The sequence below is a fragment of the Macrosteles quadrilineatus genome, unplaced genomic scaffold (genome assembly GCF_028750875.1).
Source record: "Macrosteles quadrilineatus isolate MER2022 unplaced genomic scaffold, UCM_ALF_1.0 Scaffold_4__1_contigs__length_99947679, whole genome shotgun sequence".
Classification (NCBI taxonomy): Eukaryota; Metazoa; Arthropoda; class Insecta; order Hemiptera; family Cicadellidae; genus Macrosteles; species Macrosteles quadrilineatus.
Genome location: NW_026542597.1, coordinates 55,942,152 through 55,958,475, shown reverse-complemented (window position 1 = coordinate 55,958,475; position 16,324 = coordinate 55,942,152). Strand labels below are relative to the sequence as shown.

Below are 16,324 nucleotides of genomic sequence, written 5' to 3'. Positions count from 1 at the left end.
TTATTACTTAAAAATTACACAAAAAATGCCCAAAATATCTTTTAGCCCAACAAAAAACTACCTTAACCTTTTTTTTGTACATATCAGAACAGTATTTAATGTGCATATAAATAATAATAATATACATACAAGTTTTATTTTACATTATTTATATTTTTTAAGTTAAACTACAGATTTTAATATCAAGAAACCTTGATGTTATAATACAGATTCTTCGTAAGAAATCACAAAAGTTGCAATAAACTTTGAACCAAAGTATAAGGATTGTAAATACCACAGATAAGATTATTAAATCCTCTAAAATGTTTATAGCATTGTCGATAGTTATTTGTAGGGAACTGATAGTAGCTAACAATCCTTGATTATGACAGTACTTAAAACTTAATACAAATCTATATAATTAATACGCTACATGAAACTTTGTCGGTTGAACTCCTCCGCCATTTCTTGACCGATTTTATCCATTGACGCCTCATTGGAAAGAGCGTGTCGCGTAGATTTGCAAACTGGCCTTACATTTTTTTTAAAGTCCCTTGGGCTCTGCCCCAGTGGCTTTGAAAGTTCCCATGTTATCCTTATGGAGAACACAATTGTTTACATTTTGATCAGCTGTATGTATAATTTAATTGCTGTTATTTATTTTTCAATTCAACGAGCGCATTGAGCGGTGGGGCACACGGGAGATTTCTCAGGTGCCGTTTGACGTCACTAACTGCTGACGTCACTAACTGCTGCGTCTGAAGAAACAGACAATTTTATAATTTTCTATTATTAAATTAAACTGTCATAACCTAACCAAACTAACCAAACGTGCTGATAATGGAAAATCGAATAAAGGTTTACTAATCTAAAAAATAGTTTTGTTCATAAAATAAAATTGTAATTGCCTAAAATTCAATTTTATAATTTTTTTATTATAAAATTAAACTGTCATAACCTAACCAAACCAACCAAACTTGCTGATATGAAAAAATTGTTAGATAAAAAGTTAGTGCCACCGACGGTATTCGAACCCGGATCATTCGGATTCCGTTTATCAGCCCGCAACGCTATCCACTGCACCATCGAGGCCGATGGCTGAAACCGTATCGTTGCGGTATTGGTGTTCCCTCAAAGTGACGTCAGCAGTTAGTGACGTCAAACGGCACCTGAGAAATCTTCCGTGTGCCGTTTCGGCGCACCGAGTACATTTATTTACCATTTGAGTTTGTGTAAACATAACCCCCAAGACGGATCGTGTTAGTATGATTGTATCCTAAATTTGTGTATTTATCGTTGTTTTGTGTCGCTATGACGGATCGGGTTAGCATGATTGTAACTTTAATTTGTGCATTTATCGTTGTTTTGTGTATCTATAATTTGTTTATTTGTTATTTCGTTAAATGCCTACGACGCGACGAAAACGAAACATAGACAGGAGGCGTAATCGTGATAACGACCGCAGCTACAGAACAGGGGCGCGTAATAGACTTAACTCATCACAGTCAGCACCTGACCCTGGACAATCTCAACTATTAGGTTACAATGCGCCCTAACACTACCACAAAACGACTTTTCGTTCTCAATTGGCCCTCTATCAATGACCTGTGTTGCCTGTACAGCGAGGCATTTTGAGAAGGAGAAAACCGACCGGAATGCTTGAGGTTTATCAATAACGAAGATAAACGTGGTCAACCTTATATGGCTATAAGTCAGGAAGTGTTTGTATAAAACATTAAAAAGCAATCTTAGGTTATGAAATATGATACAATATTTACAGGGAATTTTGATTACTGTTTTTGTTTTGTACATCTTGAGTATCTCCATGAGTTACACACCGGTAATCTTTGAGTTGACTCTTTTAAACTCAATGTAAATATGACTGTTATTAGTTTAGAAATAACTCCTTTAGGCCTAATACTTTGCAATTGCTCGAATTCGAGCAACATGTACACTATAGTAATACCAGAAACAAAAGAACCCTCGGCCGTTTCGAGCCGCGCAGGTTTGAATGGTACGGCCCACCTACCTGCGCGAACCACGTGATCTTTTCGTTTCTGCGCAGGTTGTTTTGTTCGTGGTATATCTATAGTAGTAATTCATATGCCAAACACCAATAATAAGAATTTATCCTTAGTAGATTTTTTTTTATTTGAACATTTTGCTGATGCAGTACCTTTTAATTATCACTAACCTGCCTTTAAAATGCTTATATAGGCCACTGTGTATTCCAGACAACGCTCCATCAAAATTCCAACAACTTGGTTCTTTTTCAATCCAAGATTTTGAAGTTTGTTGGCTAATAGGTCGGTCATATCATCGAGTTCTTTGTATGTAGTCTGAAACAATTTAAAATCGTTTTCAGATTTTTAACGGTTACTAACCGCCAACCGGTTTTAATGGTTAAACAGTAACGGTTTGATTTCCTTTAGGACTTCACCCAACTAGCGTTTGATTTACTTCTAGAATTGTTCACTTTTAAAGATTCAGTAATACCAATGAAGACTGGGAACATGGCATCTTCCTGTAATGTAGCAACTTGGAAGTCACAAATTGTGGATATTTATAGGCATGATCTTTGGATGCGATACTCCTTGGTTAGGATTAACATCCGCACTAATGAGTACCACAACTATCCGCAGTACTATCCTCATAATTAGAGTAATTCGTAAATTACAAGACAAAAATGTGGTTCGGATGCCACTATAGACTGTAGATCTCTTAGTTGCCATTGGCTGTATGGGCTATTAATTAACAGTCCTGTCTGAGGAACAAGTTGGCCTTAGTCAGTAATAAGACTACAAGATCGTGCCACTCATCCTACACACATTTTCATTCAAACTTGGCTTAACATACCTACCTTCGTGTGATCGCTACTTCAGTTAAAATTATAAAAAAAAATATTACAAACCTTATAAGAAGCAAAATATTTATGGGGAATAGTCAGACTGGATTTTGATGCTGAAATAAGCTTTGCGCGGCCGCCACTAAGTAAGCGTTAGCCTCTTCCCCTCTCCCCTCTCTCCACACATCCTTTGTCTCACTCGAACTTCACCCACTGCTGTGGTGACACATTGACGCCGCCGCACGTCATCGATAGTAGAGCCTTACCTACCAAGCGGCCGCCGCTAAAACTTGCCAAAATTCAAAAATTCCAGGCTGGATTTTTAACATGGGCATTTTGTTCCTTATGAGGTTTGTACTCATTGATAATACCGTTGACAATTGGATACTGAAGTAGCATCCCATCTATACGGAACAGCTGTCGCCAATTTTTTATTTCAAGAGAACATAGTTATGTGAGCCAGTCACAGAATGCTATAGCTTACAGTTGATGGGATTAGAACATGGACCTCCAAGACTGAAGTTCTGCTCACTAACCACAAAACCCATGGGCCATGGGTGCCATCATCTGAGACCCCACCATTTGACTATAGAGACTGAGAATTTTGAGAAGTTTGCATAAATTTGTTAAATCAGGAACAATGTTAAAATTTTAAAATTGCTCCTGCATTAGCCTGCAGTAACTGTAGAAATTATGTCAGACTATTACAAATAGAAAGGGACTGTATTTTCAATTTATAAAGACAAGACAAAAGGTAAACAAAATCACAATAATTGGAATTAATAACAAAAAACATATGACAATAAATAAATGCAAAGAACATAAATCAATGTGTCAATATGAAATATATTACAGTAACAGTGAAATTGTGTTGTTCGTCCGTGGTTACGGCAAAATCCAAAACATTTTCTGCGGTCACGGCAAGATTGAGAATATCTTTAGCGCACACGGGACATCATCCTTCGCCATCAGGGAGGCAAAATCTTAGATCTTCGATCGTGCATCTTTCCTAAACGCTTTCTGCTGTCAGTGCTCAGCTCGGCTCCACTTGATCCAACATTGGTCTGATTATAATTTTCTGTGCGTACGGTTCTCTCGTGCCAACCATTGGTCAGTCATGATCCAAAAGCATGGAATACCCACAGACAACTGGTAAAAGGTATGGTACACTTGGCAACTATAGGAATCACGACCAGGAAAAAACTGGATTTTTCCGTCAGTAAATCTGATAGTAATTAATGAATCATGCCTTGGAGCTCTGCCCAAAATAACTACATTTTTTTTGGATTTTTGAGAAGAAATATAAAAGTTAAGAAATTTACAATATGCCAGTAGCACACTGGTAAGTATTCAAATTTTAACACGTAGAGTGCGGCCGTTCCTGATCGGGTACGGCGCTTGGCCCCCGTACGGTGCGTCTGTACCCCATCGGGAACGCTCGGCTATGCCTTTTGTATATCTTCGTTTTTGCTCTAGCGTCGGTCGAAAGCGGACACATACCACGTTAGCGTGTAGTATGTGACTTGCATTTTGTTGTGGTGTAGGTTGGTAGTAAATTTCCCCGTAAAACCCCCGTCTGGCAATTTCAAAAGTCTTCTTTTTGTCCTGTCTTTTTCCCTCCATTTGGCAATACAATTCCAATGGGACCGGCTACGTTCCAAGCAGTGCTGCTATCTGTGGGTGTTTAGCGAACTACGTCGAATCTCGTTGTAAAGCAGGACATCCCCGCACGTTATTTGTAAATCGTCAGACCAAAATTGGAAAACCAATCACACGCGGCAATCGGGTTTGCTCGACGCTGAGGGCTGCGCCGCACTGGGGATACGCCCGCTATTTGACGTGCCGCAGCGAACGTGTTAAAAACAAAACAACAAATATAAATTGACAAAGCAAATTTCGGTTTTAAATAGGTCAAACATTTTGATCTAAATTTTAATCACTTTCCAGGAGTACCCATAGGATTTCCCTTTTACTACTGTGCTTTATTCCGTACCCCTTCCCCCCAGCCACCCTTATAGAAAAGTCAGATGAATGTCCATGACTAAACCTGTCGCTGTACCATTGCTACTTGCTACTAAAAACTAAGAAATTTTGGAAAAGAGGAGGATTGTGATATACACACAATTTTACTTCACTACTCTTCAATTTCCACTTCAGCAAACTATGATCTGAGGTCTCAAAAACACCTTCCAAAGTAGAACACATTTTACTATTAACTGTTAGATAAGACATACCTTTGAGCCATCGCAGTTAACCACAGCTATGTTGTTCGGAGTTTTTTTTACTTGTGATGTAAACATATCGTGAAGGCAGCCGAGTTTGTCATAATCAGACATGTCTACTGTCGGAGTAGACATTGTATAGGGGTGATCTGCAAATAAAAAGTTAACATGTATTTCATAAAAACAAGAAATATCAAACAATCTGGTTCGTATTGCAAGTATTACTAGTTGATAATTTAATATTTTGAAACTATTTGTGGAATATTCTGTTATTATGGACTGTATAGGTTTATTTTATTTTACTTTCTCCCTCAATACAGAGTTATATGAGGGATAACTCCCCCTATAGAGTGTACATGGAAATTTTTTTTTCAGTTTGAGTGGAATTATCTGTTTTGGGCCCCCTTATACCCCCCAAAAAATATAATTTTTTTGGCTGGTGTGTGTGTATCTGTGTGGTCCGATTTAGATGAAATTTGATATGTGGGTACTAACCTATGGTATTTCCAGGCGTTTTATTTAATTTTTTTGGATTTTTTATGGTGATTTTCCCAAAACGGTCATCTTTAATCCAATCACTTACCACTAAAATGTGATGTCAATAAGGGTTGTTGACAAGCTAATGAAATAAATAAGTATGAGTCAGATTGCTGATACCGTTATTTTTAACTAAATTTAAGACATTAATGTGGGATCAATTGAAATGCAATTAGACGTGACTAATCTTACAGTCAAGCTTCATACAGAGTTTTGGGAACACATAACATCTCACCTACTCAGGTAATACTTAAAAAAAATCATGTTTATAAAAATCCTGAATTTTTAAATAAATGATATAAAATATTTCAAAATAACTATTTAAATAGATTTGTAATATTTCTGAGTAAAGTAACTAACTGGTAAAATGCAAGAAACAATTGTATTTTTATACATAAATTTAAGCGTACTACATAGTAACCCAAAGAGAAAAAAGTATGTTAAATCAAATTTAAAAAAAACTATTAAAAAAACAAATATGAAACAAAAGAAATGTATAAACAATAAACAAAAAAAGTGTAGTTGTTATTCAAACAAATTGTTTTGAACACAATAAGTTTTTTTAAATTGTGGTTGATCAATTATAAAACATAGAAAAAGCTAAAAACACTTTACCTGAAAAGTTAGGTTGGATGTGTAAACAGTCACTGACAACCAAGACGCTACTTTATCAGACCGGCCAGTTCAGTCAGCCTCTTCTATGGAGTGTCATACGATGTTCGAAGGTCAATCATATGATAACACTTGGGATTTAAGCTCTCTGATCCACCTCTATCTTTAAATTTTAATTTTAATTGACACGCTCATCAATGTGTAACAAACTATTAATACTTAGTTTATTTGTTTTGAGTGAGGTTCCGCAATTCAATTGATCATTTAATACATGTTTCTTACATGGTGGAATTAAAATGTAAATATTTATGTGTAATAAATACGGTATACAAAAAAAATACCCCCGTCGCAGCAAACCTGACAACTAAGCGAATTTCCATTTGTCTGAATTGATTTTCAATTAAATATATTTAAATAACATTATAGGTCGAGTACCTAAGTTTGCTGCTACAAGTAAACTAATAAAGTGTGTTTTTTAGTAAAACATTAATAGCTTAGTACAAAATAAATAAGTTTGATCAAAATATATCCATAAACAACCAAACTAGAACATTTTACAATATTCTCCATAAGAATAACATGGGAATTTTAAATTTACAATTTTTTAAATTTTCTCCATTACCAATAACCGTACAAAAATACTTTTATATACTAAATTATTTGTTTTTTTTAAGCTCTTTAATAAGGTATAAAGAGAAATTGGGAAACTTTGTGTTTTGAGGGTCAAAAGTGAGAAAAACCAATTTTTACCCCATGTAAAGCCCTGTTCCCATGGTCCGATCATGCTGGTTCGCGAACTCATTAAAGTTTATCCCGCTTTACACCTTTAAACCAAATTTCATCAAAATCGGACAAAAATTACTCAAGTTACCGCGTTCACGGACACATATATATATATATAAATCTATATATATATATGTATATACATATATAAAAATTTGAACGAATAGTGTTTTTGGCCTCTGGGGACATCAAAATGAAAAAGTAAATCGCTCCCGGGCTTAGGTCTTACCATGCCACCTACGGTAATAGCTACTTCCCTATAGGGAAATTCGCTAAAATTAGTACAGTTATGAAACTATTAACAATTAAGCAAACATTACATAATAATTACTCTCCATAGATGTTGGTAATACCTACGTAAAACCATTGAATTTTGATGTTGCAAGTATACTTCTTACATTACTGTAAAAAAAGATAAGTTAGCACAGTAGCTGATTTAATCAGAGGATAGCTGGTACAAGTAGGTAATTGTGAAAAAGACAGTATGTTTTTATGGTTAAGGGTGCACTCTACCTGTCTGCCACGCGCAAATGCAAGGGTTTAGGATCTCCGTCATTGTCAGCTTGGTTCTTAACCGATTGAAAATATATTTAAGTTTATTCATTTCATATTAGTGTAGGCTCTTACGGTTGAAATTTTGTGCTAATAGTAGAAATTTTAGTGTGAAGTGACTGGTAAATACCTCAAATAAGTTTTTTCTAAAACACTTTACTCATGAGAATTAATTTTTTGGTAGTAATCAAAACCAGAGAGTCAAAGATTAAAATGTAATGAGTAAGAAACCTACTTCATACGAAACTTCAATTTGAGAGGACTTAAACATCTGCAAGAGCTTCTCACGGCGCTGTTCAATGGCGCAGCATAGCTACTGAAGGCTGATCCGAGAGTTCCGAGCTGAGGTAGAGTGCACCCTTAAGCTGCCAGTAACTACACAAGTAACCAAACTACACAAGGCATCTGTTTCTATTTTACATTCATGCTCGGCTTAGTATGCTAACTGATGTCTTGGTAGTATGATAATGAGAGCTGGTTTAGTGGTTAGAGCGCGGGACTCCGGTTCCTGGGGTCCCGGGTTCAAATGCCGCCAAATCGCCAATGGATTTTTTCTAAGTGATAATGCCGTAACCCCTAGGTCTAGCCTCAAGTAATGTGAAAAACAATTACAGGCTTTTGCCTAGCGTCCTAGGACAAAAAAAGTATGATAATGAAACTAATTTCGGATCTTTAAGTAAAGTGCTTTGTTGTCAACTATATGATTGTCTCTTATTTTAGAGCAAATTTTAAAAGTACGCACTATACTCGTTGACTATGGTACAAGAGAACAAGCCGTGGTTTACAAACATAGTGTTCAAGTTGGTCGTTGGTCGTATTTGTTTAGTTATTAAAATAACTTGCAAACAAACGGAAAAAATCAACAAACTCGAAAGTGTTACAAAAAATATTAACAAATCTTAAAATTCAGCAGATTCAAAAGATGTCACATCCGTATGAGTATGTTCTGCTAAAACATACAAGTGGAAACAGTTGGTATAGGCCTAGTTTTTGAAAAAATAACTGAATTTACTGACTGTGATCATTACTAATTAAATCACATCAAACTATTTTTTCTTAAGAATACAAAACAAATGTTTTAGTAGGCTAATAAAATCGTGTTTTTACTATCAATAAATGAATTATCTTTCAATAATTAATTAGCAGCCAAGTAAATAGGTTTCACATCAACATAAGGAATATTGAAATTTTTTACTATGATTTAAGTAGTGATGCAAAATTCTTCAGATTTTCATGACTACACTTAACTGATAATAATGTAATAACAGTTTATCTGAATGGATTTAGATAGTTTAATTGAGTATTGTTAATTCAACATAAAAATTTAATAATGCAACTTCAGAGGTTCCAATGAAAACTAACAAGTAAATAAAATAAATTTTAATATTCCTAAATCAAACAAATATCACAATAAAAACATCAGGTATATTACAATAGGACCCTAACCTTAATTATACAGTTTCAGGTTGTGAGGTTTTGAGAATGAATAAAGGTTGCGAGCGGGAAGAATAAATCAAGTGGAAATGAGCCATTTTACGTACCGTACTGTTTACAGGTGTGGCAATGTGACCATTTCCATACATTGAGGAGGAAAAATAATACAATTCACAACATTCTGTTTATTTTATCCAGTTTAAAAATATGAAACGCACATTTGTAAGTTATGACATGGTAGCCTTCTTCAACCCTTCAGTGTCAAACCTCAATGTAAAAACGGTTAAGACACGCTCTGGGGATACATGATTTTTATCTGTTTAGACTTTAGACTGTGTATTTAGATGTACAAAATTATCAATAATGAGTGATTTGTTAGTTTGATGTGTTTGCTGTACTGTAATGTTTTGAAGTTTATCTGTAAAGGCAGTTACAGTCATTGTCAACACATACATCAATGAGTGATTTTGTAACTGCTCTTCTATCATATTCATGACTTAAGCTGGATCCTAAAAATTAGGTTACTCTTACCAAGGTTCCTATTTTTTTTTTTTTTTTCTATGACATTTAGAAATAAATGGCTATTTTAGATGTTTCATTTAGTTCCCCATGTATTTATAAAAATAGGGACCCAACATTTCATAATTTGCATCTTTTAAAGTACCTACTTTGACACAAAATAGGTGTTTTGGTTTTCAATACATTGTGGTTTGGATGGGAAACCACTTAGGCCTAATACAGTAGTTCTATTTTTTATAAAAAACCATAAACTAAATATATTAAAATCTTCCTATGGCTGTTTATTTTCCAAACATCCAATTATTAAACTCTAATATGCTTGGAAAAAACTCAAAGACAATCAACGTTTGTACGGAAAAGTGTTCTAAAGGAAAAAGTATTAACGATAAAACTGTAATGTGAAATAAATTCTCTTAGGTCATACTGTACAAAAGATGACCTCATTCATTCAAAGTCTATCATCATTTGTTCGGACTGAATATCTTTGGACACTTTGTTTTCTAAATGCAGCACCTGTTTCAATAGAAACATATTGTCTCTGGTTTCTGTCGAGTGAAGTTTCTCCGCAGGGGTCCATGACATGTCGTGTTCCAGGCGATAAGAACCTTGGTGCTCATGAGGTAGTGAAGATCCCCATTCCTAAAACATTAAAATAGGCTTCAGTCAGGTATAAATCTTTAAGTCCTAAGCCCATTTTTGTATATTTTTCTGTTAAAATCTTTTTTAGGTTCATGTCTTTTTTCATTAATAGTATATTTCTTCTAACACAATACGGTACGTTAATTTTTAACTAAAATTATAGCATTAGAAAAGCTGTGTCCTCCTCCTCTAATGTAAAAGCAAAACTGGTGTTGTGTGCAATCTCTATTAAACTCAATAACGCTGTCAACTTCCACCCAAGCCACACATCGCTTATTCAAGGTGGACCTCTCCCGTCAGCTGATCCAAACACATTATTGTGAGCTTAGTATGGATTGCACATGTACAGGATCCAAACCTGCTCATGTAGAATCATCGTCATCGTCAGTGTAACGCCTTAGCCAACTTAGCTACCATGCCACTGTTGGCTGAACGCGTCAAGAACCGCTATTTTAAGCACACTAGCTCTTGCAGGTGAGATACAACAAACTAATGTCTTGAGCTATACTCAAGCTTAGGTTTCAAAGTGACTGGATATTATTAATTGTGGTTCTACTTAAATACGTAATTACTAAAATGGGTAGGCTACTTAGGCCTAAGTGTTGTTTTATATAAGAAACATTGATTGTGAAACCGACACTAAAACATTTCCTATAAATCTATGAAAAACTCAATGAATCATTTTCTGTAGGGTAAATAAAAGATTAGGCATGTAAAATAAACCACTTCTTTTTTTAGAGTATGTCATTATTAAAAGTTTATGTTGTTTAAAAGATTATACTGCTAGTTTTAGGAAAAAAACAGGCGAGGAACACCAACACGTCACTTAAATTGTGCAAACGCAAACTGAAGAATAAGAACTGTCCAATTAGCTAGTCTAACCTTAAATGTCAAATTTCACATATATTGGCATTTTTAGTACAATTAATACAGTAAGGGGTTTCTCTGTAACACACCTGTAACAAAAAGATTGTAATTGATAATCCGCTTGAAATACCTTAAGAACAGTTTTAAATAATCAACTAACCTCAGGAGAAATAATTGAAAAAAACTGCTGCCCAGAATCTCTCTTGTAAAGGTGATACACTTTTCCAGGCACTTTTTGGAAATTACAAGCAACATGGTGTAGATGGTCGTCTCGTTTAGCTTCCAACAAGACAGATTCTGCTTGCTGCTTCAAAAATTTCATCTGTTCTGCAATCACTTTCAACTTGTTGCATGTTGTTGCTTGCACAAAGCTGTCCGCCTGAAAATTATAAAAATATGAGAGGCCTACAAAAAATGGGTCCCATACAAAACAAACTAATGGAGAACAATGGTGGTAAAATTAAACTGTCTATAGGCTATGACTATTTAATCAAATTCAATAACTTTAAGGTGCTAAGTTTAACATAAGTTGAAAATTCCATCTTATCAAGCATTTTAATAAGCAAAAGGAGAGTTTAGAGTTGAGCCAGAGAACAATTGATCCTCAATATAGTTGAGGTTGATGAATTGTCTATACTTCAGTATTACTTAATTATTAGTTAGTACTTCCCAACAACAGATTTATGTTCTATGGTAACAAAATAATAGTTTCCTACAAAAAAGGTTCTCAATTGCCAGCCATTATTATATAGTAGAACCCCTCATATCTGAACATGACAGGACCAAGGAAAAGTCGGAACGACAAAAAGGTGGGATATTGGGAGGAACATAACCTGCAGTCTCTGAGACATGTGTCATCGTCACCTGTGACCGCGAAAACACCCGTGACCATATCTTGCAGTCTCTACGACTTCAATTGTCTCCCGAGACCACAGCAACAGCTGTGAGCGTAACTTGCAGTCTCCTCGTTATCAGTAATCGTCTCCTGCGACCACAACAACAATCATGAACGTATCTTTCAGTCTCCACAAATCGGTAATCGTCTTTCGCGACAGCGGCAACACCCGTTATCGGCGACAGTAGTGATCGTCTGCCGCGATTACGGCAACATCAACGATCGGCCTCTCGGTTAACCGATCACGCTTGGAGTTACCACACCTACAGGAAACAAGTAAACGGCGGACACTAGGTGGGATATCCTGAAGAGTTATACAGTGTACTTCATACAAGTAATTCACAATGTTAAGATTTTGGAATCAACACAAATAATGACAATGTTATTTGATCAAAAAGTACCCACTAAAATCTAGTAGAGTAAAACATTTTGAAAAAAATATATGGGCCTATCTATAATGATGCTGACAATCACATCTCTGTAAACATATAATTTTACTGCTATAGTGTCGATGATTAAAAAGTAAGTTAATCGCTAAAGAATTAATGGTTGAATCTGAATTGAATGGAGCTACAGCATGGCATTACAGGTAGACATACTAACATACTTTTTGAATTTCTTTGGCTAGTTCTAGGAGGTCTATGGATGAACTTTTATGAACAGCGTAGCTGTTGACTAAAGCTTGTCCTAATGGTTGTTCACTCCTCTCCACTAGAACAACTGCAAAAGAAGAAAATATGTTTTTTTTTTTTTAATATCATTGAAAACTGAGTAGACAAAGCTTTAGTAGGAATGGACATCAATGGGTGTTCAACAATCAATGTCCACCTTCTATGGTAAAATTAGCATCTACCATCAACGTACACCATCATTAAAACATTGATGTTAATAATGATTAGGCCTAACTTATTTTAATTGTTTTGTTTGATGCTTTTGTCGGCTTCAGCCTATAGGCCTACTGTTTAACTATAGGTCAGACGCTTAGAAAGCGACCTCCTCTAGTATTGGTTAGCATCGAGTATCCCTTGAAGGAATATTTTGATGATCCTATATCAGGCCTTGGCTGAAGTACGCCTGTCCACAGCCTCAGTGTTAAAAATATATTTTCTGAAACTTGTAAATATGTATACAATTTAGTCAAGGGTTTTCATGTTTTAATTACGCCATCAATCCCCCATGGGGTAAAAGATGAAGAACCGGTAATAAGGTAATAAACATTAGCACGCAGCACACTTTCTAAGCGGTCGACCTATAGTTAACTTATGTGGTCTGGGTCCTAAATACCCAGTGGGTCGGGTATTTAGAAATGCTTATCCTAAATGCTGCCAACAAAAAATTAATTTGTGCGGTAATAACTTAAATTTCAGCGGCGACAGTATTTAAGTAGGTCTATTGGTAGGTGAATCTGTCAAAAAACTCTGTAGCCTGTAGCTTATCACAAACAATTGGGTACAGTTTTACATAGAACCTGTGATATGTTATCAGATGAATAACAATAAATATCGATATTTATACAATTTGATATTAGAGTGAAAATTTAAAAACGTACGTTTTCATGTCCCTGGCCTTTTACTTCGTAGATACTGGATTTGTAGTTTATTATTATGTGTTTTAATATTTTTTGGGACGGGGGCAACATGTTACACACATTTATTTGGTTTTAAATAGGTTCTAGGTATTTTTTTCGTATTTTTAAAGTCTCAAAATTCACGACCATGACGTGTCCCTAGGGTACATTTTCCAACTTTCACGCTGTTTTTAGACTAATTATTCATGCCGAAATATATAAAGCCATATTTTTGTGTCATCAATGGTTATTAAACTTACAAAAAAGGAGCATATTATAATTTTATTGTCATTGCAAACTGACTACCATGACAAAATAAGTCTGTCCCTCGATTTGGCGTCACGACCATTTGGGAAAAATTTTCAACTTTGGAGCACGACAGTGGCAAGCCTGGCGTCGATGGAGTCAGTTGGTTTGAGAGACTAGTTCAGGGTGTACGTCAGGATTGTAGTGCCGGTCGTTTCGAGTTGAAAGGAGGAATTACAAGATTAATAAAGGAAAGATTGTGTTTTTTGTAATTTTGGTGTGTCCATGACCGTACGTAGTCATTCGATGAAGTAGACATGGTGTTAATTTTTGTTTATAAGATATTTCAATTGCTAGATTAACCTAGAAGTCCACTTTGTATCCTCGAACATGAGGTGCAGGGCTACCGCCAGAACAGGGCCAAATAACACGTAATTTCACGACCAAAGTTTCACGACCATCGCGGGTTTTTTCATGACCAATCCAGCCTTATGGATTATAGTGTGTTTGGTCGTGACAATAAATTTAATATAATTGTAAATTGAACAGTTTAGTTAATTTGAAACACATATTTTTATTATAACTAAGAGTACAATTGAAGGATTGCTTAGAAAGATTTAAATTATTCCAGACAATTCACGACCGTACCGCTTGTCCCTGACCATCACGTTTATGATTTCTATCATAACAATTTCAAAAATTAAAATATCGTCATATTTCAATGTTTTATACATAAAAAAAGCACACCTCTATACAAACATAACGATTTTTTGGGTCTCAGGTAAGTTTTTTCGTAGTTATACAAACTTAAAAAGATTTTATTGGCTTTTTTTCAATTTTTTGAGTTTTTTTATTTTTTTCTGGAAAGACCAAATATACCAAAAGCTTAGTGACCTTTTTATTGTATAATGGTCATAAAAGTAAATTAGTTTATAGCAAAACATAGTTATAAAAATAATATTAACCATTTTTAATATTCATTTAAACGTCCGTTATGGTCGTGACAGGATTTTGTGTTTTTCCACTAAAGACGCTCTTTTAAAAAATAACTACCAAAGATATTGCGTTACCATGGACATTTTATGAAACTTCAAATGTTAATGAAATAAAAAAATTAATAAAAGTTTTGAAAAAAGGGGAGAAAAATTTGCAAAGTGCTTTTCCTGAAAACGTACGTTTTTAAATTTTCACTCATTAATAAGTTATCGCATCAAATTACTTACATTTTCTTATAAAATATATTAAAAAAACAATAACAAAACATTAACGGGGCTTTTTCTTTATTTTATCATTTGTTTTTTCATTTGTTTATAAATAGAATATAGGCCTACCCAAGATGGAATAAACCATGAATTTTCGATTTCTATGTGATTACCATATCCAACAGTATCGATAGATATTAAATTGACTTAATATAGCCTTGTTTGTAGGTTTTTTTTAGACTAGCCTATATTTCTTTGTTTCTTTAACATCAATTAGATACTGTTGTTGTTGTAATTTGTTTTGTTAATTTTCATAAAATATATGTTTTGTTTTTGGTTGGATAAGTTTTTATTAGGGTAATAGGCTAAGTAGTTTTATTTATAAAATATCAATAAAAAAGAAATGTAATCAAATTTAATGTTAACAATTGATAGGCCTACGGTATTTACATTAATTGGGAAAAAATAAAAATGTTGTTTAGGCTAGTCGGTATCAAGTTGGATAAATGTTGATATTTATCATTATTCGTCCGATAAGTTAAATATATCACAGGATCTCTGCGGAACTGTACCTAAAAACAATTTCCCATAAGTTTAGTCAATAGTTTTAGACATAGGCCTAACTTAAGTTAAGTTCATGTAAAAACTAAGTTAAATGTGCTCACAGTTTCAACGTCAATCAACAGCTAACTTAATAGTAGGCGTGGGCCTACTTGATGCAATTAGGCCTACCTTTACCAATGAACTAAGTTAACTTAGGCCTAAGCTAGGAAGGCTAAGGTAAAAAAATTCAAAATTTAAGTGATGGTAAAGCTGCATAGATGTGACGTACTATACTTGGGTAGTTTCATAACTGGGCTACGCTAATACCGATTGAGTTAACTATCGAATTGAAAATATTGATTAATAATCGATAAGTTTATTTTAAAATATATCTATTATAAAATTAAACTATCATAACCTAACCTAACCAACCAAACTTGCTGATGGTGAAAAAATCGCATGAAGGTTTACTAATTGAAACGATAGTTTCAATCGATATTAGCGTAGCCCAGTTAAGAAACTGTACCCCTATACTTAAATCGAAATATTAATTAATTCACTAACTTATACACATTATGAAACTTGAGAATTCTAGTTTCTACGATTCTTTTTATAAAAATTTGGAAAATCTACTGAAAATTCAGGTTATGTAATAGAAAACAATAAGTGCTTACCTTCAGGTAAAATTTCACCCTTTATGTTATGATTTGTATTCATAACACGTCGTTTCATTTTTATTAGTGGCAATTGAATCCTACCGGTTTAAATTAATAAACTACTTGATTTGTTAAAGTGTTGAAGAAGCAGAAACACTAGCAGAAAGCCAAAGCAAAGCAGGGGTAGAGAAAAGAAAGAGGTTATCGTCGTTATGTTATGGTTATG

General features: G+C 34.4%; 2 protein-coding genes across 2 annotated transcripts in view; both read right to left on the bottom strand.

The window, feature by feature from the left end:
• The window catches only part of LOC128992659 (uncharacterized), a 28,371-nt gene extending 22,099 nt beyond the window's left edge, over positions 1-6,272 (bottom strand). Inside the window, exons 1-3 of the mRNA XM_054416351.1 lie at positions 6,199-6,272; positions 5,059-5,195; positions 2,174-2,318 (exon numbers count right to left, since the gene is read on the bottom strand). Of these exons, the coding sequence (XP_054272326.1) occupies positions 2,174-2,318; positions 5,059-5,181 (268 nt within the window). The 5' untranslated portion in view covers positions 5,182-5,195; positions 6,199-6,272. The remainder of the gene's footprint in view (positions 1-2,173; positions 2,319-5,058; positions 5,196-6,198) is intronic.
• Positions 6,273-8,895: 2,623 nt separating this feature from the next.
• On the bottom strand, positions 8,896-16,314 carry LOC128991867 (uncharacterized protein C1orf50 homolog). The gene is made up of 4 exons (XM_054415109.1): positions 16,117-16,314; positions 12,492-12,604; positions 11,150-11,368; positions 8,896-10,122 (listed from the first exon to the last, which is right to left on the bottom strand). Exons 1-4 carry the CDS (start codon positions 16,172-16,174, stop codon positions 9,928-9,930), a joined length of 585 nt encoding a protein of 194 aa, XP_054271084.1. The 5' UTR covers positions 16,175-16,314; the 3' UTR covers positions 8,896-9,927.
• Between the last annotated feature and the right edge of the window lie 10 nt (positions 16,315-16,324).